The sequence below is a fragment of the Dermacentor albipictus genome, chromosome 5 (assembly GCF_038994185.2).
Source record: "Dermacentor albipictus isolate Rhodes 1998 colony chromosome 5, USDA_Dalb.pri_finalv2, whole genome shotgun sequence".
In the NCBI taxonomy this organism is placed as follows: Eukaryota; Metazoa; Arthropoda; class Arachnida; order Ixodida; family Ixodidae; genus Dermacentor; species Dermacentor albipictus.
Window position 1 is genome coordinate 167,884,360 of NC_091825.1, and position 24,171 is coordinate 167,908,530.

Sequence of the window (24,171 nt, forward strand, 5' to 3'; positions counted from 1 at the left end):
GTCAAAGCAAACAGCACAGAAAGCTTCGCTTACATCGAACCCCTCAGTGCGTGGGATCCGCAATTTTGTTTGTTTTTTTACTAAGTAACAGCAATTAGAGGCACTAAACAATTTTTATCTGGCCTTTAGCAATGTAACATCGGGTACCACAGGACAGCGTTCTCGGACCCGTACTTTTTCCAATGCTCATTAATGATTTTCCATGATTTATCGAATTGCATATCTTCCTGCAAGCGAATTTCGGCCTGCAATCGTATATGCCGTGCAATTAATCGTTCATTCTATTCCCCAAAACGACCTTCATCCAATTAAGGCTAGCATAGCACATGATTAATGTCAATTAGTCGAAATAGAAATTGTCGTGATGCACTTTGGGTAGTAGGCATTCGCGACAGGACGATCGAGCACCGAAACAAGGTATGGTATGGTATGGTATGCTTTATGCGATGGCGCACACCCACTGTGGGGGATTGGCCAAGATTTGGATGAAATTAGGCTATCTTTATTAAAAAACTGGAAATGGTAAAGCTAACTGGAGGAAATGAACAAAAATAAAATGTTTAAGAATTCAAGACAATCTCTTTGTAGCAATTATAAAATCCTCCACGGTTGAGCAAATATCCCTGTGGCACTGTCCAAGAGAGGAGGCTCCTGGAGAAAGGATATTTATAATTGAAAAGCTCAAACCAAGCTGTGTAAATCTTGATTCTAGATTTTTTCTTAAAGAAGTGAAACGGCGGCAGAATATGAAAAAATGATCTATTTTTCATCTTCTCCACAGACTGGGCACAGAGGGGAGGGCACCAGACCAGCCCTGTCACGATAGAAGTTTAATTTTGGTATTCGACAACGTAATTGGGTAAAGATGACTTCAGTTTTTCTGGTGTGAAAGGAACTTTTAGGCCAAGGGAATAGGAGGTGTCGATATTCTGAAAAATTTGCTACAGCTGGGTTCAAAATGTCTCTAGTAATTGTATATCTCCTGAATCTAGTAGTCGTCAGGTAAGCTATTGTAGGAAGTAATGGTAATACAGGGCCACTGAGGGCCGCTCTCGCGAGACTGTCAGCCATTTCGTTCATGAATAATCCTTTATGTCCAGGCACCCAAAGCAATCTAATTAAATTTATGTGGGCAGGCACTAGAAAATGAAATGTACGTAAAAGGTTAGTGACACCATTTGCTGTGAGCGAGGAACATAAGGATAAAGAATCTGTTATAATTACTACCGCCGATGTTGACAGATTTAGTTTGCGTAAGGCTAGGACTACAGCTGGAAATTCAGCCAAAAATACGGAATAAAAGTCCGGAATCCTGACTGCAAATGACCAGTTTAGAGAGGGAGAGAAAATGCCAATTCCAGATTTTTCTTCACACTGTGAGGCGTCTGTCGCAATGACCGTACTTATAGATAAACTCAATAAATGATCCTGTAATAAGCCGTTTAATATATTATAAGGGAGATGTTTTGCATTATTTGGGTAGATGTCATCAAATATAATTTCTAGGTTCTCTCGCACATCACAAATAGGCGGTACCTCCCAGAGACGTACATTTAAGGGATTTATCAATGTTTGTACGAAGACGACCTGTGGTGTATGAAAACGATGCCAGTGTACTCCGAAGAAAAGTGCAGGCTGGGAAATGAATATGTATTTCAATCTTCTAATAGGGGATTCATACAATTTCAAGACTGTTTGCACCGTCAGTAATCGAAATCTACACAATATTGAAGGCAACCTGACTTCTTGGTGTAATATGTTATTGGCAACATATTTCGGTAATCCGCAACACAGTCGTAGGGCTTCCCGCTCAAGTAGAACAAGGGGACGTAATTTATAAGCTGGGGCACCAGAAAATAAAACACATCCAAATTCTAAAATGGGCCGCACATACATTTTGTATATCATTAAAAGTGGATCTCTCCGCATTCCGGACCGACTATTGCACAGCTTACGTAGCATACCAACTGCTCGTACTCCTTTTTTAACGATATGGTCAATATGGCCGAGCCAGTTGAGGGAACCGTCATATACTACACCTAAGTATTTCACCGACTCCACTTGAGGTATAGTCTCGAGGCGATAGGATATCGATATATTAACGGGATTGTTAAGAGGGAAAACCAATATCGAGGATTTTCTAACGTTAAGTGAAAGGTGAATTTTGTTTAACCAGGTTTCTATGGCGTTGAGGTAGTTTTGTAATCGATAATATAGAGAGTGAATATCACTGTCTGATGCGAAGAAAGCAATGTCATCCGCGTATACGTATGTTTGTACATCTTGATGAAGAGGAATGGAACGCATCAGAATATTAAATAGTAATGGTGAAGTGACAGCTCCTTGAGGAACACCTCGTGATTGATTATATATACTCGAGGAAACGCCTCTCAGACTGCAGTAAAATGTTCTTCCATTCAAAAATTCAGCAATCCAGTTTGAAAAATAGTTTGGAATCTCTAGATTTCGCAATATGTCTAATAAAATTAAGTGTTCTACACTGTCGTAGGCTTTGGAAATGTCTCATGTCACAAGAGCACCTATTTGCCTCTGTCGCCGTGCTAATTTTATTCTACTTTCTAGGTCCACGTGAGCATGCCAAATTGAACATGATGGTCGGAATCCAATTTGGCAGGGGCTAAGCAATTCCTTGTTCTGTATAAATTTAATCATGCGGGCATATAGAATTCTTTCAATTAATTTAACCAAATATGAAGTTAGCGCAATTGGCCTAATGTTATCTATTGTATATCCTTCCCCATGATTTTTAAGAATAGGGATGATTTTAGCAATTTTCCACGCAGACGGAATCCATGAGAAGCGAATTGAGTGATTTACAATAGCTAAAAGGTCATCAGGAGCTTCCTTAAATAAAATTCTGATCATAGTAGATGTTACCCCATCCACACCGGGAGCTGAATCTGGAAGTCGCTCGACGATTTCAGCCAATTCTAACATGGAGATTTCTGTAAAATCATCTGATGCCCTTTGTAAGCGAGAACCACTTGGCAAGACAGAAGAAAATCTAATTTCTAATCCCTTCGCGATTTCTTCTAGTGATTGTTTCATTTCATCGCTACTTAAGATTATAGAGTCAATATTAATTTGACGCGGACGAATTTTTCTACCGCGGAGAAAACGGAACAATGCACGCTTATTTTTATTGTTAGATAAGAAATCGAAATGCTTACAGTCGAATTCATCTTTGGCTTTAGATACTGTATGTTTAAAGACAGCTCGAAAAAATTTATAGTCACTCCAATTTTGGGGACTCTGGTTATGCAATAATTTTTTCCAAGCAGCTTTTCTCTTTCTGTAGTCTCGAGTGCATTCTTCATTCCACCAAGGACTGTAAGAATTTCTTTTATTCAATCCAATCTCAAATTGAGCCTTTTTTTGAGAACTTTCCAAAGCGGAACAGATAATCGTGGTTTTTTGTTCTGTAGGCACATCAGACAGAGATGAAAGAACATTTCGTAAGCATTTTTTAAAAATGTTGTAATTTATGAAGGTTCGAACCTGATCACCTACAAATGTTACCGGACGTGCAACGTCAAATACTATAGGAAGGTGATCACTGCTTGTCGAACAATCAATAGTCGATTAAGAAGTTACGGAGAGACTCGGGCCAGAGAATGTAAGATCTAGTGAAGAGTAAGATCGGCCTCTAACAAACGTAATAGATCCGGAGTTTACACACGTTAGTCGATTGTCCAACGACCAGTTCCACAATCGGGTGCCGCACAAATCTGTTCTTAAGCCCCATGAGATATGGTGAGAATTGAAATCACCTGTGATTACAATGTCACGTCCACAAGAGTTAATAACACTATCCAGCGTGCTAGTGTCTTGTACGCCAGATGGAAAATATACATTAACTACGGTAAAGGGACAACATCCCGGGAAAACCAGCTCTATCGCTAGGATTTCACACTCTGGAGGAGAAAGCAGAAATGAAATTTTAGCCTTATGGCAAATTTTAGATGAGATAAGTGTAGGTAACCCGCCACCTCTTGTAGGGCGGTCTAATCGAAATGACCTGTAGAATTTCAGTTGAAAAGATTTCTCAGGTTTTAGCCACGTTTCTTGTAACATAATTAAATCAGGATTTAGTTGAGAAGTTAAACAAGTTAAATCTACTGATGCAGAATATAAAGAGCGGCAGTTCCACTGAAGCACTTTTAGTGATCCTATTTTTTGGAAAGTGCCGCAGTCGAAACTGCCTTCTGAAGAATGTTATCCTTTAGCACAACACTGGACTGACTTTTCTTCGCTTTTGAGTGAGGACCGGGGGAGGAGTCTTCACTAATAGACGACATGGTTCTTTTATATGCTCGAGCATTTTGTTCTACCTCTGTCATCTCCAAATCTGTATTAATCAGATTACAAGTTGTAGGGCCCGCAGAAGAGGGATTTGAAAGTCCAATATCATTATTGCAAGGATTGGCGTCTGATCTTTCATACTTAATTTGGTGCTCAGGATCAACTGTTTGCGTTGGTACAGGAGCTGGGCTGGTAGTTTGCATCAAATGAGATAAATGACTAGAAACGGCTTGTGAGATGCATTCACCAAGGCTCATTGGCAACCTTTCCATAGCTTTTGTAACTGCCTTTTCCACAGCGGCCTCTATAGTTGCAGTAAGTGATCGGTCCGTGGTAAGATTTTGTCTACCTATTATCCCCGCATAGCCAGATGCCCTTTCCTTCACAATGCTTATGGCCTCCATCCTAGAGCAGCGTCGACGATCAATTATTTCAATCACCTGTAACTCTTGAGCCCTAACAGAACAGTTTAAATAATTGGCTGGATGATTTCCATCACAGACACAGCATCGCTCTTCTTGGGCACTACAATCACTTTGAGCGTGTTCTCCCCCACATGCGCAACAACGTTGTCTTGATTTACACCCTGCCATACTATGGCCGTATCGCCAGCAGTTGCGGCATTGAATCGGACGCGACGCCAGGGGTTCAACTCTGAACACAAGGGGTCACACCTTTAGCTCTGACGGGCAGGAAGTTCCAGCAAAAGTCGCAATCACTGATTCTGTTGGGACCCGCTTATTGTCTACCACTCGAGTGCATCGGTAAACAGCAATTACTCCAGTCTCAGACAATCTCTCAAGTGTTTCAGCGGGAGAAAGATCAGCATCGACACCTCTGACTAATCCCTTAGTCAGTGGCGAAGCAACAGGGGGGGCCCGGGGGCCGTGGGCCCCGGGTGCAAGGGGCCAGTGAGGGGGAGGGGGGTGTCATATACGTCTGGAGACACCCCTCTTTCCGCCGGCTACACCCGGGGAGGGGGGTTACAGAAGACCTATGGGCCCAGGGTGCCCGACGACCTAGCTACGCCACTGCCCTTAGTGCAGGCGAGGTGAGCAGGGATGAAGGCACTCACCGGTAATGACGCGAATGACGAGCACTTTAGCAAATCCGCGACACAGGACTGGTCTGGTGATCGACACACGATACCTCCGCGGCCGAACTGCCTCACTTCCGTGATGGTCTGGTATGAAGAGGTAGCAGCTTGCAGGGATTTCTGGATCGCCTGGGGGTTGGTTAGACGTATAAAGCCTCCATTTGAAGGAACCAGAGCCACCGGGATGTTGCTCACACCACTGCGGATGAACAAATCTAGAGGTAATTCATCCGTTGGAATAGAGGCCGCCCATGGGGACAAACCCCTGCCTGGGGAGTTTTTAGACATCAGCCTAGGAAGAAGGTGGCGTTAGAATTAGTGAGAGCTCAAGAAATAAGATTAGTAAAGCCTAATATCACCCAAAACCTGGCCAAGTGACAGCCCCACTGCCCCTTAGTTTACAGTACAGTTATCTCCTTTGCGGATAAGGAAGCCGTCCCGGCGACCTACGGGTAGGACAACACAGGCGGGTCACAGTACGGCTTTAGACGCTGGACATGCACAATTTCACGTCGTCGACGGCGATGATCCAAAGGTAGCTCGAGGAGTTCCACGATATAGTCGACTGGAGACGTTCGGTTGATCACGCGGTATGGGCCCTGGTATTTCGACGCGAGTTTCGGTGACAGTCCAGGGGTAGGGGCTTGAACCCAAAGCCACACTAGCGAGCCAGGAGCATAGGACACAGGGGCATGGGAAGTTTCTCGATGGTGCTTCTGGCGTTGCTGGTCTTCTGCCGTAAATATACGGGACAGCTTGCGACACTTGTGCAACAGCTTCGGATAAGGTCGTGGTTTCCATGGTGTCAGGGTAGTACGGAAGGATAGTATCCATTGTGGAAAAAGGTTCGCGTCCGTACAGGAGAAAGAAGGGCGACAATCCCGTGGTAGTCTGCGTGGCGGCATTATAAGCGTAGGTCAGAAATGGTAGAACATGGTCCCATTTGCTGTGGTCGGATGCAACGTACATGACCAGCACGTCACCATGAGTGCGATTAAAGCGCTCGGTCATGCCATTTGTCTGCGGATGATATGCAGTAGTGGTGCGATGATTAATGCGGCATTCTTTGAGGAGAGCCTCGATGACGTCGGAGAGGAAGACGCGGCCTCTATCACAAAGTAATTCCCTGGGAGCTCCGTGGCGAATGATGATGTGGCGTAGGAGAAACCAGGCGACATCACGTGCAGAAGCGCTGGACAAAGGGGAAGTTTCTACATAGCGCGTAAGATGGTCAATGGCCACGATTACCCAGCGATTGCCGTCTGATGTGGTTGGATGAGGTCCATAAATGTCCATGCCTACTCGATCAAAAACATGTGCTGGGCAAGGCAATGGCTGCAATGGGGCGGTTTAACGACGAGGGGGATCTTTGCGGCGCTGGCAAACGAGGCAGGAGCGGACATAATGACGGATGAATCCCCGCCAGTATAACAAAGGCGTAGACACGCGTATGTCTTTAGTACACCTACATGCGCGCACTGGGGGTCGTCGAGGAACGCCGCACAAATATCAAAACGCAGATGCCGAGGGATGACAAGCAACCATTTGCGGCCGTCCGGGAGGTAATTACGCCGGTACAAGAGCCTGTCGCGAATGGAGAAGTGATGTGCTTGGCGACGTAATGCGCGATTGGTAGTGGGTGTCGATGGGGTGGACAAGAAACTCAGCATGGACACGATCCATGGGTCTTTCTTCTGCTCCAGAAGAATGTACGTAGCAGCTAGGGAAGACTCGGACAATGAGGCCTTCGGGGAGCTAACCTCGTCTGTTAGTGGCGAACGAGACAAGGCATCCGCATCCGAGTGTTTTCGGCCAGAACGGTACAGCGCTCGGACGTCGTACTCCTGCAGTCGAAGGGCCCATCGAGCAAGACGACCGGATAGTTCTTTTAAGGACGACAGCCAGCACAGCGAGTGGTGATCAGTTATCACGTCAAATGTGCGTCCATAGAGATATACGGACGGAATTTGGTTATGGCCCAAATTATAGCCAGGCATTCTTTTTGTGTGACCTAATAGCTCAATTCGGGTTTAGTGAGTGCACGACTGGCGAAGGCGATGACGTACTCATCGAAGGCAGCCTTTCTCTGAGCGAGAACGGCACCAAGGCCGACGCCACTGGCATCCGTGTGTATTTCAGTTGGAGCGCTTGTGTCGAAATGACGCAGGATTGGTGATGATGTCAAGAGACGACGCAGCTTTGTGAATGCAACATCGCAATCCGGTGGCCAGGTCGAAAGCTTGTGGCCACCACGAAGAAGTTGCGTTAAAGGTGCTATTATGGTGGCGAAATTGCGGATGAAACGGCGGAAGTATGACGCTAACCCAATGAAGCTGCGCAGCTCTTTCGAGGTCGCTGGTCGCGGAAACTGAACAACAGCTTGTAGTTTCGCCGGATCAGGGAGTACACCTTCTTTCGACACGACATGGCCGAGGGTGACCAGCTGCCGGGCAGCGAAGCGACACTTCTTCAAGTTAAGCTGGAGGCCAGCATCGGCGATGCACTTGAGGACGCGCTCAAGTCGAAGTAAGTGCGAATGAAAGTCCGGTGAAAAGATGACGATGTCGTCCAGATAACATAGGCATATCTGCCACTTGAGGCCGCGCAAGATGCTGTCCATCATTCTTTCAAATGTGGCAGGCGCGTTACACAGACCAACTGGCATCACGGTGAATTCAAATAAACCCTCAGGTGTGATGAAGGCCGTTTTTGGGCGGTCTGACTCGGCCACTGGCACTTGCCAGTAACCGGATCGTAAGCCTAAAGATGAGAAGAATTCGGCGCCTTGAAGGCAGTCTAGCGCGTCGTCAATACGGGGTAGTGGATAAACGTCCTTGCGGGTGATCTTATTGAGTCGCCGTTAGTCCACGCAAAAGCGAATTGTGCCATCTTTTTGACCATTACTACAGGAGAAGCCCAGGGACTGTGCGAAGGTTGTATGACGCCGCGTTGGAGCATGTCTCGAACTTGCTCAGCGATGACGCTACGCTCCGTGGTGGATACACGATACGGCTTGTCGCGTAAAGGCGCATGGTTGCCGGTGTCGATGTGATTGACAACAGTGGAAGTACGGCCTAAGCGAGATTGTTGTAGGTCGAATGATGGGTGAAAGCGGTCGAGGAGATCGACGATCTGGGCGTGCTGACCTGGAGTGAGGTTGGGATCAATATACCGGGAAAATGTTGGGTCCCACGGCGGCGTGGGAGGAGAAGCTTGAAGAGCCAGAGCGTCAACCGGAGGAGAAGCCGGGTCGTCAGGCACATCGTAAAGGAAGCTTGTTTCGATTTCGTCAGCATAACCAAGACACTCATCGTGGAGCAAGCGAGCAGGACAAGAAAACAGGTTCGATACATAAAGTGCGCTGGAACCTTGACGAATCGCAAGAAGAGCAAAAGGAAGCAAGAAGGGATGAGCAACAACCTTAGACGGCGTGAAAAGAACTGTGGAGTCGGGAAAACCCAACGCAGGAAACGGGTGTAAGAGCGGCAGAGTAAGGAGGAATCTCGGCGTCGGAGTTGACGAACAGACGACCCGAAGCGTCATCAGTATCTTCAAACTCGCGCTGCCGAATGGCGGCAGCGCGAGTTCAGCACGGGCACAATCTGCGACGGCACGAATCCCATCCTAAAATCATGGCACGGGAGCGGCGAGGCAGAACCACCAACTCAACGTGAAGCAAGACTGCGAGTCGGCCTAGTTGGAACAAATTCATCTTAAAACTTATTGTGCGCGACAAACAGGGACGAAGAATAGAAGAAACACAAGGACGAGCGCTTTCCCTGTGTTTCTTCTATTCTTCGTCCCTGTTTGTCGCGCACAATAAGTTTTAAGATGAACTCAACATGGTATAAAGTGGCGCTTATAACAACACTGTCTTTTACTCGTCACCATTCAAAAGTGAACGTTTAATACGATAAATACTGGCGAAGTGTGTCGCGAATCGTTGGCCTCACACCAAACCTTATTTTCCGGGATTTCTCATACAACCGCCGTCTCTACACTACCGCTTCCAAAACATTGGGATATATCCGTCACAATATGCGTAACTGTTCATCTAACATCCGCGCAATGACATTCCTAAAGTTCGTTTACCCCCAACTAAAGTTTGCTTCGCCAATCTGCTTACCATAGCTATTTAATCAACATCAGTTACAAGCACCTAAAACAGGTCCGGTCGATTCATCTCCCGGAATAATTGCCGACAGTCATCATCATTATCATCAGCCTATCTTATCTCCACTGCAGGCTGAAGGGCTCTCCCTGCGACCTTCAATTACCCCTGTCCTGCGCCAACCGATTCCAACTAGCGCCCGCGAATTTCCTAATTTAATCCTACTGTTCTGCCGTCCTCGACTGCGCTTCCATTCTCTTGGTACCTGGTCTGTAACTTTAATGGTCCAACGGTTACCTAGCCTGCGCATTACATGACCTGCCCAGGAGGAGGAGGAATAAACTTTATTTCTGCACAGCAGATTTGAGACCTAGGCCTCTACCTAAATGACGGCCTCGAGCCCTTGGGCCCTGGCGGCATCTTCGGCCTGCTGGATTGCCTTGCGTTGGTCTTCCGGTGCACAGCTGAGCAACGCGGTCTCCCACTGCTCTCTGGTTTTAATTATTTTATTCTGTATGGGTGTACGAGGACAAGCCCATACCATGTGTTGTAGGTCCGCCCTTTCTTCACAGAATCTACATCTATCCGTGTAAAGGTCCGGGTAGTAGCGGTGGTAGGCCACCGGGTTCGGATATGTATCTGTTTGTAAGAGGCGCCATGCCGTCGCTTGCCGTCTATTTAACGAGGAGTGTGCCGGGGGGAAATGGGCCCTTCCCAATTTATAGTGTTTGGTGATCTCGTTAAAGCTGGTCATCCGGTCTCTCTCCGTTCCCAGTATTTGTTGCGTGTCACCTGCTCGGCCTGTCATTTTTCGAGCCAGGTTGTGCGCTATTTCGTTCCCGGGAAGGGAGGAGTGTGCGGGTGCCCATATAATCTGAATGTCGCGATCTTCACGAAAGTTGTTTAAAATTCTGAGTGCTTCCGGCGAGATTATGACCTGCCCAGCTCCATTTTTTTCTCTTAATGTCAATTAGAATATCAGCTATACCCGTTTGCTCTCTGATCCAAACCACTCTATTTCTGTCTGTTAACGTTATGCCTAGCATTCTTCGTTCCATCGCTCTTTGCGCAGTCCTTAGCTTGTTTTCAGGCTTCTTTGTCAGTCTCCAAGTCTCTGCCCAATATGCCAGCACCGATTAAATGCACTGATTCTACACCTTTCTTTTCAATGATAATGGTAAGCTTCCAGTCAAGAGCTGATCAATGTCGGCCGTATGTGATCTAACCCATTTTTACTCTGCTATGAATTTCCTTCTCATGAACAGGGTTCCCTAGGAATAATTGATCCAGGTAAAAGTAATCCTTCACAGATTCCAGAGGTTGACTAGCGATCTTGAACTCTTGTTCCCCTGCCCGGCTATTCATCAATATCTTTGTCTTTTGCATATTAATGTGGAACCCCACTTTCACAGTCTCCCTGTTAAGGTCCTCAATAATTTCTTGTAATTCGTCTGCATGGTTGCTGAATAAACCAATGTCATCGGCAAAGCAAAGGCTGCTGAGATATTCGCCGTCGATCCTTACTCCTAAGCCTTCCCCGTTTAATATCTTGGATACTTCTTCCAAGCACACAGTGAATAGCATTGAAGAGAATGCGTGTCCCTGTCTGATGCCTTTCTTTGTAAGTAGCTTCCAGCTTTTCTTGTGTAGAATTAGGGTAGCTCTGGCATCTCTGTAGATATTTTCTGAGATATTCACGTAAGCGGTCTGCAGTACTTGATTACGTAATGCATCTAGACCGCTGGTATCTCTACTGAAAGAAATGCCTTTTCGTAATTTATGAAATCCATCTAGAGAAGCTGATGGTACTCTGCGGGTTTTTCGGTTACCTGACTAATGACATTGATGTGATACACTGTAGAGTATCCCTTCATGAAGCCAGCCTATTCCCTTAGTCGGCCAAAGTCCAGTGTCGCCCTCATTCTATTGCAAAATATTCTGGTGAATATTTTATATAATACTGGGAGTAAGCTAATAGGCCTATAATTTATCAATTCTTTAACGTCTCCCTTTTTGCGAATTAGTATAATGTTTGCATTCTTCCAGTTTTCTGAGACCCTTGCAGTCGATAGACACATCGTATCGAGAGCCGCTAGTTTTCAAGCATTATGTCTCGTCCATCTTTAATTAAATCGACTATATATTATTCCTTCTTCTCCTGCCGCTGTTCCTCGTTTCACGTCTTGCAAGGCCCTTCTGATCTCATCGCTAGTTACAGGAGAAGTTTCTGTATCCTGTTCATTACTGTTTCTAGTGGAGGTATCCCGACTCCTCTGGGTACTGTACAGGTCCGTGCAGAATTCTTCCGCTGCTTTTACTATACCTTCGAGATTGCTGATGATATTACCCTGCTTATCTTTCAGTGCATACATCTTGGTTTGTCCTATGCCAAGTTTCCTTCTCACTGATTTCAGGCTGCGTCCATTTTTTACGGCTTCTTCACTCTTTCTCACGTAATAATTTCGTATATCCCCTATTTTCGCCTTGTTTATCAGTTTTTACAGTTCCGCGAATTTTATCTTATCTCTTGAGCTGGACACTTTCATTCTTTGTCATTTCATTATTAGGTCCTATGCTACTTGGGAGAGCTTGCCTACTGGTTGCCTAGGTGCCTTGCCTTCCACTTCAATTGCTGCCTCCGAAGCCAGCTGAGTTACCGTTTCATTCATTACCTCTATGTTATCTTCATCTCTCTGTTCTAAGGCTGCATATTTGTTTGCAAGTACCAGCTTGAATTTGTCTGCTTCTACCCTTGCGGCCCCTAGGTTGGCCTGTTGCTTCTTGACCAATTTTACTCTTTCTCTCTTCAAATTGAGGTGAATCCTAGCCCTAACTTACCTATGATCACTGCACTTTACCCTACCTATCACTTCTACATCATGCACTATGCTGGGGTCGGCAGAAAGTATGAAATCAATTTCATTTCTCATTTCACCATTAGGGCTTTTCCAGGTCCCCTTTCTGTTGCTACATTTCCTGAAAAAGGTGTTAATTACTCGCAGATTATTCCTTTCTGCGAATTCTACCAGCATCTCTGCTCTAGCGTTCCTAGAATCGACGCCGTAGTTGCCGATTGCTTGTTCACTAGCCTGCCTTTCCCTCACTTTTGCATTGAAGTCGCCCAATACTACAGCATACTGAGTTTGCACATTTTTCATCGCTAATTGAACATCTTCACAAAACTGATTTACTTCATCATCATCGTGACTGGATGTTGGAGTGTAGGCTTGTACTACTTTTAATCTATACCTCTTGTTAAATTCGATTACGAGTACAGCTACCATCCCATTAATGCTGTAGAATTCGTCAATGTTGCCCGCTATGTCCTCATGGATTAGGAATGCTACTCCGTATTGCTTCTTATCTGGGAGACCTCTATAGCAAAGGACATGGCCGTTAGTCGGCACTGTATAAGCCTCACCACAGGCACGTACCCAGGGGGGGGCCCGGGGGGGCCCGGCCCCCCCCCCCCGAAATCAAGTGGCATACCCCCCCCCCCTCCCCACCCACGCCACCACTCCTCACACATTCCTAAAGCGCCGCCAGATCAATGTTGAGACTTGGCAGCTATTCATCGGTCAGCATTATGCTGCCTTTTTCACTCCTTTTAGATGGCGGTAGTTATCGGCATCTCTTGAAATGTAAAGGACAGTTTCCTCATAGATTCTGCACCCGCGCGATTAACTCGAGATGCGTTCAGTTGTCACCATCTATTCAACCGTCACGCGCATAGCTGTTGCTTTTGTTAGTTCAACCTTCTTTGTTTAGGCTGATCCTGGGACCTGGAGAGGGATGCGGCTGCTACTCAGCTGGTGTGTACTCTCATGGAACGAGTTGCAGCCGAAGAAAACGCCAATTGCGTTTAACTTTTCCCTTTGCTTCATTCTTTTCCTGAGTTACGGCTCGCGGCGACGCTGGCAGATGCCCGGAACCATATAAACGTGATATGGGTTAGATAAGGTGGGAAATAAAATAATGTGAAAGAGCGTCCATCATGAAACCCTGCAATAACCCTTAAACCCATAAGCAAAATGACTGTCGCCCGTTACCTCGTCTGTTTTTCCCTTACTGTATAGCACTTTTCGTGCAAAATTGGCAACTGGAAACAAAAATCGCAAGGAGTTGAGAAATTCAGCCATATACTAAGGGAGAGAGCCAAGGCAACAACCAAACTGCAAGCAAAAGCGAATAATAAAAAAAGTTAAGCGTTGTTTATCAGGCTATTTATGGATCAACATCTTTTTATTGAAAAAGGAAGTAGAGAAAACGCCGCCGGAAGTCGAGAACAATTACTTGTTTTGAATGACGCTTCTACAGTTATCTGTCGAACCGCCTCACGTAGCCACTTCTCTGCTGTGCTTATGTGGGTGTTTTTCTAACCTTTCGCGGTGAGCGCAGTACGTCTAGAATCGCAGAGTCCTGCGCTCTACGCGGTTGTATGGGACTGGCGGCCGCACAGCGTTACGCAATTCGCGGAACTGTCAAAACTGATCAACAAGGCGAAAATAACTGATATTCGAAACTATAACATGAGAAACACTGAAGAAGCCGTAAAAAATGAACGCAGCCTGAAATCAGTAAAAAAGAAACCTGGCATAGGACAAACCATGATGTATGCACTAAAAGATAAGAAGGGGAATATCATCAGCAATATCGAAGGTATAGTAAAAGCAGCGGAAGAATTCTAAGCTGACCTGTATACAGTACCAAGAGGAGTCACGATACCTCACTTAAAAACAGTAATGAACAGGATACAGAAACTCCTATTTGCCAGAAACCACATTTGAAACCCACAAAAACCCAGAAACCCACATTTGACAGCTTCTCCAGAGTATAAACACCTGGCATTTCCCTGGCATAGTGAATCTTGTTACACAAAGATGCTTGAGGTCTGCCTCACCAAATTACGCTGCCGCATTCCCTCCCTAAATTTCAATTTATACAGGTCGGGTTTGGTTCCCTCTCCCCTTTGTTCTTTTTGTGAGAAAGAGGGCACGATACAGCACTTTCTTCTATCTTGCCGCCGCTTTGCTGCGTTAATAAAAAGATTGCTGGAGATATCTTTTCGAAGAATTGGCCTGGACTTGACAGAACCTGCAATTCTTTTGTTCGGGGCGTCCACTTTGCGATTCAGCCACAGGGATGCATGCTTCGCTGTCCAAACATTCCTTACAGAATCTAAACGAATGCCCTGCTAAATTCTATTTTTTTATTACTTTTAAATGAATTATTCCTCATTCAACAGCACCTTCCTGATTTCATTTTAGCCGGTAATTCAACCCTATTAAATGCTATTCGAATAGATATTAGGAAATTTATTGCTCTATATTATTTTGGAACAATCCACCCATTTCTTGGCCAATCCCCCATCGTGGGTAGGAGCCACGAGTGCCACAGGCTACAACAACAACAACAACAACAACAAAGGAACAAGAGATCAGGATCGCCAGTCGGCCACTAGAGACTGTGAAGGAGCACGTTTACCTCGGCCAATTAATCACAGGCAACCCTGATCATGAGAAGGAAATTCACAGAAGAATAAAAATAGGTTGGATCGCATACGGCAGATATTGCCAGCTCCTGACTGGAAGCTTACCATTATTATTGAAAAGTAAGGTGTGCAATCAGTGCATTTTGCCAGTGCTGACATATGGGGCAGAGACTTGAGAGCAAGTTAAGGACCGCGCAAAGAGCGATCGAACGAACATTGCATGTTAAGAGAGAGAAAGAGCGGTTTGGATCAGAGAGCGAACGGGTATAGACGATATTCTAATTGACATCAAGAGGAAAAAGTGTAGCTGGGCAGGTCATGTAATGCGCCGGTTAGATAACCGTTGGACCATTAGGGTTACAGAATGGTTACCAAGAGAAGGAAAAGGCAATCGAGGACGACAAAAGACTAGACGGAGCGATGAAATTAGGAAATTCGCGAACGCTAGTTGGAATCGGTTGGCGCAGGACAAGGGTAATTGGAGATCGCATTGCAGGGAGAGGCCTTCGTCCTGCAGTGGACTTAAAACAGGCTGATGATGATGATGAGGTTGATGATGATGATTATGATTGTGGTGTGGTGATGATGATGATGATGGCGGTGGTGCCCCCCCCCCCCCCCCGAAAAAAAAATCCTGGGTACGTGCCTGCCTCACCAGTTCTTCTAATCTCATTAAGGTCAATATGATATCCCAAACAATGTCTGATAGTTCCTCAAAGAGTCCTGCTAAGCTAGTCTCACTCAACAGAGATCGGCTAATAAAGGTTGCAAGGGGCAGTTTCCATTGGCGGCTTGTCCGGACCCAGAGATTCTTAGCACCCTCTGCTGCGTTACAAGTCTAACCTCCGCCTTGGTCATGGCGCTCCGCAGCTACTGGGGACTGAGGGCCATGGGTTAATTGTAGGAATCATGAGGGAGGGTCAAGCATAAACTCAAATCCAACTCTTCGGCCACGGCGGCCGCATTTCGATGGGGGCGAAATGCGAAAGCACCCGTGTACTTAGATTTAGGTGCGCGTTAAAGAACCCCAGGTGGTCGAAATTTCCTGTGTCCTCCACTACGGCGTGCCTCATAATCAGAAAGTGGTTTTGGCACGTAAAACCCCATAATTTTTTTATATATGTAAGAGAAAGAGAGAGTAATTGTCAATTATAATAAAAAGTGTGCGGTGGGAGGAAGCAGCAAGAGATTAACTCCGAATATAAAAATCAGGAATCAATTTACAGGGTAATCGATTGGATTCAGTCAGAAAATTTTGAGCTGCCAATCTAACATTTCTGTCGCTGAGGGCTTCAAAAAACGGAACCCCAGGTGCGGATAAGTGTATGCCAACACTGGGTAGCGGAGTTTAAAAAAATGGCTGTGGCTTAGCTAAGGTTAAGCCCAGGATGCGAAGCATACTAGCCTTTATTTTAGTTGTTGAACCACCGTTTAGCCTGGTGAACTGCTGTTGCTTGGCTATATTTGGTTCGGCTAGACGAAGAAACAACTCATGCGTTACTCTGCATCGCCTTCAAGAGCGGAACGCGACAGCGTTCCCGTCGACCCGCCAAGGGGTGTAAGACAATGGGCTACGGCACAGCGACTACTCGCCCCGCATTGGACGCGGTGAGCGCCGAGCAACGCCGCGTTCGGCGCGGCAACACCGCGCCGAACGCGGCGCGGTGTTTACTAGAGGCGCTTTTGTACCGCTTTGAAGCATCGTACTCGTGGCTCAGTGGTAGCGTCTCCGTCTCACACTCCGGAGACCCTGGTTCGATTCCCACCCAGCCCATCTTGCAAGAGTTGAGTCCGGCTTGCAGCTGTTGTGACGTCAGTACCCTAACGGGAGGAGCGGGAGTTAGGCCGCAGTACCATCTATGCGACCGCAGGCGAGCGCACGAGCTGAGACCCGGCTATGTAGCTACGCGGCCGCAAGCGAGCGTACGAGTTGAGCCTCCGCTTTTGCAGCTGTTATGACGTCATATGGTAGCTACGCGGCCGCGCGCGGTGCAGCAAGGAAGAGCGTGGTTGTGCGGCTAGTTATGCTTCGCATAAAATCTTTCTCTTATTATCGCGATACGTCTACAGGACAAAAAGAGCTGATCTATTCTCTCTAGCTCGCCACAGGATGGGCACAGATCCAGACGTGTTCCACTGGAAATTTAGCCTCGGTTTGCGACAGCGCAGCCGCGTGACGGACACTTCCATTTTTCGCGTCTGGCAACACTTTCTGCGTCAATCGGTGGAGTTGGTGATTGCGGAGCCTGCTTGCACGATGACATGCCTAGGAAGCGGATCAGCTGTGACATAACCAAGCAAAGGGCCATAAGGAAGAACCGGGCCGCCTACGGAAGCGTTGGCTAAGGAATCTGCGATTTGACTTAAAAATAATCCTTTGTGATCAGGTACTCAAACTATACGGACGCTTCTCAAGCGTCTATATAGGTACCGATGAATGAAACGCCCTCATAACGTGAGTGTCACTAGCGACAGCTAGTCAACACAAATATAGAGAGTCGGTGATTATCACCGCTGATGTAATTGGTCGATCTCATTTGCGTACAGCCAGCAGCACTGCCATGAATTCAACCAAGAAAACGGGTATAAAATCTGGCAGCCGCAGAGAGAAACTCCACGCAGTCTAGCGTTGGGTAAAAAAAATACCAACACCGGAGTTTTCTTCATACTGTGAAGCATTGTTAGGGAAAATGCCACCAGATTGTGACGTCTAGATGTAGAGATGCAGAGCGTAGATGTTACACCTGTTCGTGCTTCACAAATGCGGCCGTCTTCTTCTTCGTGGCCTGCGCACAACACGCTCATATTTGAACATAGCGACAGCCTGCTCTAACGTATATAGCCCACCTTGGCATTTTTCCTCCGTCCAGTATATACCAACAATAAAGTAAAACACATACAGCAGTCGCACACACGTGGACAACGCGGGGCTCGCGGCCAGCACGAGGCATCGCCATCGGCAACGAAGCTCGGATCGTCGCCAGCGCATGTCTTCCGACACGTCGCGTTCTTCCTCGGACGCCGCGACACCGACGGGCCAAGTGAGCGCGTGCGCCGCGTTGTCCGGCGTTGGCGGTGTGCGCGTGTAGCGAGCAGAAAGGTGACGGCGTTCAACCTGCGATGGCGTAAACATCCCAGTGTCGTCGGAAAATGAAGCCGCCTTCACCACTGTTCGCTGCAGCGGCATCCCGGGCGTAGCGATGGTAAAAGGTCCTAGGTAATTGCAAACGACAAGAAGAAAAGGAAAGAAAGAAGAAACGCAGACATCTTGCCCCTTCACCATACCCCTTCTTTTCGGCCCGTCGGACCAAATCCTTTTCTAAGCGTCGTCCCGGTAAATCGTCCCACGACTCTTTCATTTAGTCCATCTTTGCTCAAACTATTTAGCAATTGACCAACGCTTGAATAATCGTTGAACGAATTATCGATAGATAAGTTTATTGGCAAACTCCCTGATTATGCTGTTTGTTGTCACCTATGATGTTTTTAGTAACCGGCTTTTGTACAAATTTGTATTATCTCGTTATAAATTAAGGAAGACGAAAACGAAAGACGATCGAGCACCGCACACCTTAAAAAGCACCGTTTTCGGGAGCGTTCCGGCACAACGCGTAATATGCACCTCTTTTGCTGACCTTCGTCTGAAGTGCAAGCATTACAAGCAAAGACGCCCAAAAAGCTGCGAAGAGAGCGCCTACAGTTGGCGGGACATTTTCGGGCTTTGCGCAGCGACAGACGGGCCTGTGTTCACTCGCGCGTGTGCCGGTTCAGGCATTCCGCAGCATTTGTTGGCCGTTTCGTGGAACGACAGTGCTGCGTGCTTCCACGCGGCCTCTCCTGTAGTCTCTGACGAGTAGTTCCTTCGACCCGTCTCCAATTGTTGTTGCCTAACGAACGGCCGGAAGGTGCAAACACTGCGTAGATTCTCACTGCAATTCATCCATCGGAGGGTCTCGAGAAATGCAGCTCAGGGATATGATCGCTCTTCAGTTCATTAACAACTGCAATCTGATACGAACGCGAAAACCCCCATCTTTGTTTAGGTAACACGGACGGCTAAAACGCAGAAATCTGCATATTCATGTATGCGGAGAAAGTAACCGCATCTTTGATACGTTGCATTTCTTTGCATAACCACATAGATGAAGGTGTAACATTACGTAGCGCTTTGGCATGCTGGTGATACCTGCTTAACTTTCGTGCCATCTTGCGCTATTCGAAACGCACTTCACGAATGCTTTTCCTCGTTTGTGACGACATAGGCGTCTAGATGAAATAAGTGTCAGTTTTATCGAAAGCTGATAGACCAGATTCATAGAGTTCCGCAACTTGACATCCCGGATGAATGTTTTACGTAAATGCTTCCGAGTTAATTTTGAATGTGCAACACGGTGCACAAGGGGTTTCACGCTCCCAGTCGAATAGCGTGTCGTGATTGCCCTCTCTCAAGATGACCAACTCGTTTGCACGAACGCACTCGCCCGGTCGTCGTCGTTCGATCGACACCGTTCCTTCTTCGCCATCGCTGCGTCGTCAGGCGGCCACATTGCCGAGTGGGAGCAAAGTGGGGCCGACATATCGGAGCATGTGGCATACAGCCGAAGCGATGCCTCGCAATTACCACTGCACCTGTTTAAATAAACGTCGCTTCAGGAAAGTGATTTGTCGCTAGACATTTCCCAATTGTTATTTGCATTATCATCGACAGTCGTCGTGAGTTCTGCCGTATTTCTTCAGTTCCCCCCGAGGGTGGATCCCTTCCCATCTGCAATCGGCTCGCCCGGTCGATCGGTTTCCCCTAGCCGTCCAGCCGCGACGGTGCTGGAAAGAATGGCTTCGCACTGGGAGAGGGTATGTGCAGTTTGACCGGTGGTTTGGGGCATTCCCACGTGGTATGGTAAAGGATTGTGTGTCCCGCACAGAAGGGACATCGGTCTGGGATCAGTGCTCAGCCTTGAGCACTTTTCGCACGCTTCTTTCAGGTTCTGAGGAAACGTTTATGTAGCACGTATAGAGCAACAGAAGGGTGAATCGGGAATTTTCCACAATTGCCTACAATCTTCAGATTGACAATTTTGCTGATTATATTATTTGAGAAGCTAATTAATAATAACTAATATGTAATTAGACGAAATACAAAAAAATATGGCCTGACTTGCTCCAAGCGACAGCAGCACTACCTTGGTGCTTTCTAGCACTAGCATATTTTAACATTTTGGCACAAGTTACGTGAGACACACTGAATACTAGCCCGGTTAAAAGGAGACGACAATGAAACTCATCATCATCATCTAACTGCGAATCCCAGCCAATGCTTTTCAAGACACACTGCACTCATTTTTCAGGTGCCTGCGTTGTGACGTCGCACAGCTGTGACTGCAACTGACGTAGGCGATTTCAGAATATGGTGCCGAATGCCCAGTCTCTTTCGTAATAATCGTTTCACATGGGCCTTTTCTAATAATATATGTGTGCACTATCAACATCGTGGAGCGGTGGCATTCTCATCGCACTAACTAGTGTACGAACTGTTTTCTTTGTACGGTCCATAGAACAACATCTTAAAGTGATCCTTCGAGTGATACCATTGAGCGCAGCGCACTGATACTACGGAGTGATTTGCGACGAATGAATGCGTAAGCTCCATTCTAAAAAGAAAAAAAAGTGTCGCCTGTTACGATTTATCGCTTAATACGCTTAATCGGGCAGCTTTTACTGGCATTTATTTCGCAAGGAAACAGAAATTGGCAGTCCTCAAGAAATCTGCTAATAATTAGCAGTTACACATTGTAGAACAAGACTGCGTAGATTCATAAATGTCGTCGCAGTCCTTGAAGCGCTGTCTGCGACAAAGATTGCGCAAGTGTTGCTGTGTTGCTCACAGAGAGACGAATCTGCGGACGAGTCTGCGGACTGCGGAGTTCCACGCGCAGCATACTTTTCGCTCCGCTCGCTTCCACTAAGTGCAGCCAACCGCACAAAAGCCACGGCAGTGACGTCACCGACGCCGCTGTCATGCGTATAGAAAAGGACGCCTTCCTGCGGCGCAGGCAACCTCGCCGGTCAGAGTGGCTCCGCTGCTGCCGTGCTGTCGCCGTGGTCGCGTGGGCGCCGCCGGCATGCCGCCCCTCAAGCTGGTCGTGTTCGTCGGCAGCTGCCGCACGGGACGCCTCGCCGAGCGCCTCAAGCGCCACGTCACCTCGCAGCTCGAGAAGAGAGGCCACCAGGTCAGCGTCATCGGTGAGTTCAGCTGAAGGCATGCGCGCTGCTTGTGAAAACTGCCGCCAGGTGCAACGCTGTGAGCGTGTGAACCCTGACGCCGTGACGTAGCGAGCGCGAGTTCTGCTCGTGTTTGGCAGGTGTCAACTCGGCACAACGCCAGGGTGCAGCAAACCACCGCAGGAGGGTGCATCACTTCGGGTCTTGACAGTTTTTAGAATATTGGGGGCAAACTCCACCACTGGAAAAGCTGGCGCCGCCGTCGGCGTGACGTGGTATGAGGGATCACGCGGACACAGCGGCCGCGTCGGCTGCTTGGGAAGCGCCGAAGCGGGCTGAAAACGAACGTTTTAAGTTCCGCTTCCACTGCGGTTATGTTTAAGTGGGCACGTTTTTCCCGCTTCAGGTGTCTGCTAGAAAACATTTGAAATCACTGTAATAGGTAGTGGCTACCTCTTAAGGCGTACAACATGGTAGGCTGCTGCTGGATGCCACAGTGCCGGACGTGCTCAACTGAGTCCGGCGTCAGCCTTCACACGTACCCGAAAGACAAGAAGCTGCGTGAAGCTTGGATTACGAAACTAAGAACCGGCAAGCAGCCATCGGCTACAACTCGGGTGCACTTCCGCGAGGGAGATGTCTGCGTCGGGGATGCGATGTTCCGTGGGTGGCAGGGAAGTGCGCCCCGACACGCTCGGCCGCGCCCGCTGCAGCCCGGCTGTCGTGAAGGCCTACGAATTTGTTGGTGCTATGGATACTGGCAAGTTCACCGCAATGGAAAGGGAACGGTAGAGAGCACATTAAAGAAAAGCACGACATATGCTCATGCTTGTGTAGCACCAAGCAATAAAATGTACTGGATTAAGAAAAAAGAGAAGCGGGTAATTGCTCGCTGAGACCGATAAATATCAAGTGCGACGCAACTTGAGAAATAATTATACCGAAACGTCGAAGACTTTAGAAGAAAAAAAATGTTAGGCGACCTTAATCTTTGACTTAGGTGTCTCTTAGTGGCACTCGCACCTCGGCGTTGGTGTTTTTTTGGTTAACTTTAGGCGAACGCATCGCAAGGACCGAATCCGAAGACAACTGTTTTGCATTAATTAGGAGGTTAAATATCACGCCACCTTCTTGTGCGTGACGTCATTAGTGACGTCATTACCTCCGCTTTCTACTTTCTGGTTTCCAGGAATTTTGCCAAGGTTGTGCTCAATTGGCGGGTCTCTAAAGTCTACAATACTGTGCTTTGGTGTGCGGTAACTAGTGATTTCTGTATAATTCTAATTATTCCAGACACTTCAGTAACTCAGCTTGTGGCCAAACTGATATCATGTCGACATGATTCGTTTTGAATTTCCTCCCCGGTCGTGTCTGGAGGCGAACCGGAAGTGCTGCGCAAGATCGACGTTCGTTAAGGAGATTGAATCGTCGCGACGGCACATCACAAGTCGGCGTCGAAGTCCCTAGTTTTAACGAAATTATTTTCCAACAGCTCTGATGGCAACAATGGTTGCTTGCTCCCACGCTGCGGCCCAAAAGCACGGCGCGAAAACGCGCTCGCAGCGACACATTGTGCGCGGACATGCGTGCAGTCGGTCACCGCGAACCGGCGCGATCGCTGCATTGAGGCTAGGCACGTTCTCCAAGAAAAGCTTCGACAGAGATTGCCCTCAAGTCAAAAGCCCTCCAAGTATAGTAACATGTGGAATAGAATCGAAAGATTTTTTTATGTCTACTCCAATTATAACTCGAAACTGAGCCCAGCTGGACTTTGTGAGAACATCGGCATGTATTCGTCCAATGATAAAATTCTTTAAAACACCGTTATAGCATCTAGTAAAATTCTATCTCGCATCTTCAGGCAATCTATAGAGAATGGCGTGCTGCCCTCAGACTGGAAGATAGTAAAAGTCATACCCATATTTAAGTCGGCTAATAAACACGAACCGGAAAACTACCGTCGAATATCATTAACCTCTATATGCTGCAAAATGACAGAACATGTAATTGCATCAGATGTATACAGTCACCTGGAAGCCAACAAATTTTTCTTTTCGAATCAACACGGATTTCGGAGAAACTACTCTACTAGAAATGTGCGGAATATAACCAACCCTTATATATAGCTTTCATTGATTACGAGAAAGCGTTTGATTCTGTCGAAACCTCAGCAGTCATGGAGGCATTACGGAATCAGGGTGTAGACGAGCTGTATGTAAAAAATACTGAAAGATATCTATAGTGGCTCCACAGCCACCGTAGTCCTCCATAAAGAAAGCAACAAAATCCCAATAAATAAAGGCGTCAGACAGGGAGATACGATCTCTCCAATGCTATTCACAGCGTGTTTACAGGAGGTAGTCAGAGACCTGGATTGGGAAGAATTAGGGATAAAAGTTGATGGAGAATACCTTAGTAACTTGCGATTCGCTGATGATATTGCCTTGCTTAGTAACTCAGGGGACCAAATGCAATGCATGCTCACTTACCTGGAGAGGCAAAGCAGAAGAGTGGGTTTAAAAATTAATCTGCAGAAAACTAAAGCAATGTTTAACAGTCTCGGAAGAGAACAGCAATTTACAATAGGCAGCGGGGCACTGGAAGTTGTAAGGGAATACATCTACTTAGGGCAGGTAGTGACGGCAGATCCGGATCATGAGACAGAAATAATCAGAAGAATAAGAATGGGCTGGGGTGCGTTTGGCAGGCATTCTCAGATCATGAACAGCAGGTTGCCATTATCCCTCAAGAGGAAAGTGTATAATAGCTGCGTCTTACCAGTACTCACCTACGGGGCAGAAACCTGGCGGCTTACGAAAAGGGTTCTACTCAAATTGAGGACGACGCAACGAGCTATGTAAAGAAGAATGATACCGGTAACGTAAAGGGATAAGAAAAGAGCAGATTGGTTGAGGGAACAAACGCGAGTTA

The 24,171-nt window shown here is 47.0% G+C and overlaps 1 protein-coding gene across 4 annotated transcripts in view; it reads left to right on the forward strand.

The window, feature by feature from the left end:
* Positions 1-24,171, forward strand: part of LOC135904036 (NADPH azoreductase-like) — a 171,510-nt gene that overhangs the window by 112,024 nt on the left and 35,315 nt on the right. For 2 of the 4 annotated variants that reach the window (XM_070539299.1, XM_065434616.2), the window contains exon 2: positions 21,072-21,261. In XM_070539299.1, coding sequence (XP_070395400.1) covers positions 21,072-21,261 — 190 coding nt within the window. Of the gene's footprint in view, positions 1-18,068; positions 18,356-21,071; positions 21,262-24,171 lie in introns of those variants that run through there. The other 2 variants (XM_070539300.1, XM_070539301.1) reach the window with 2 other exon arrangements.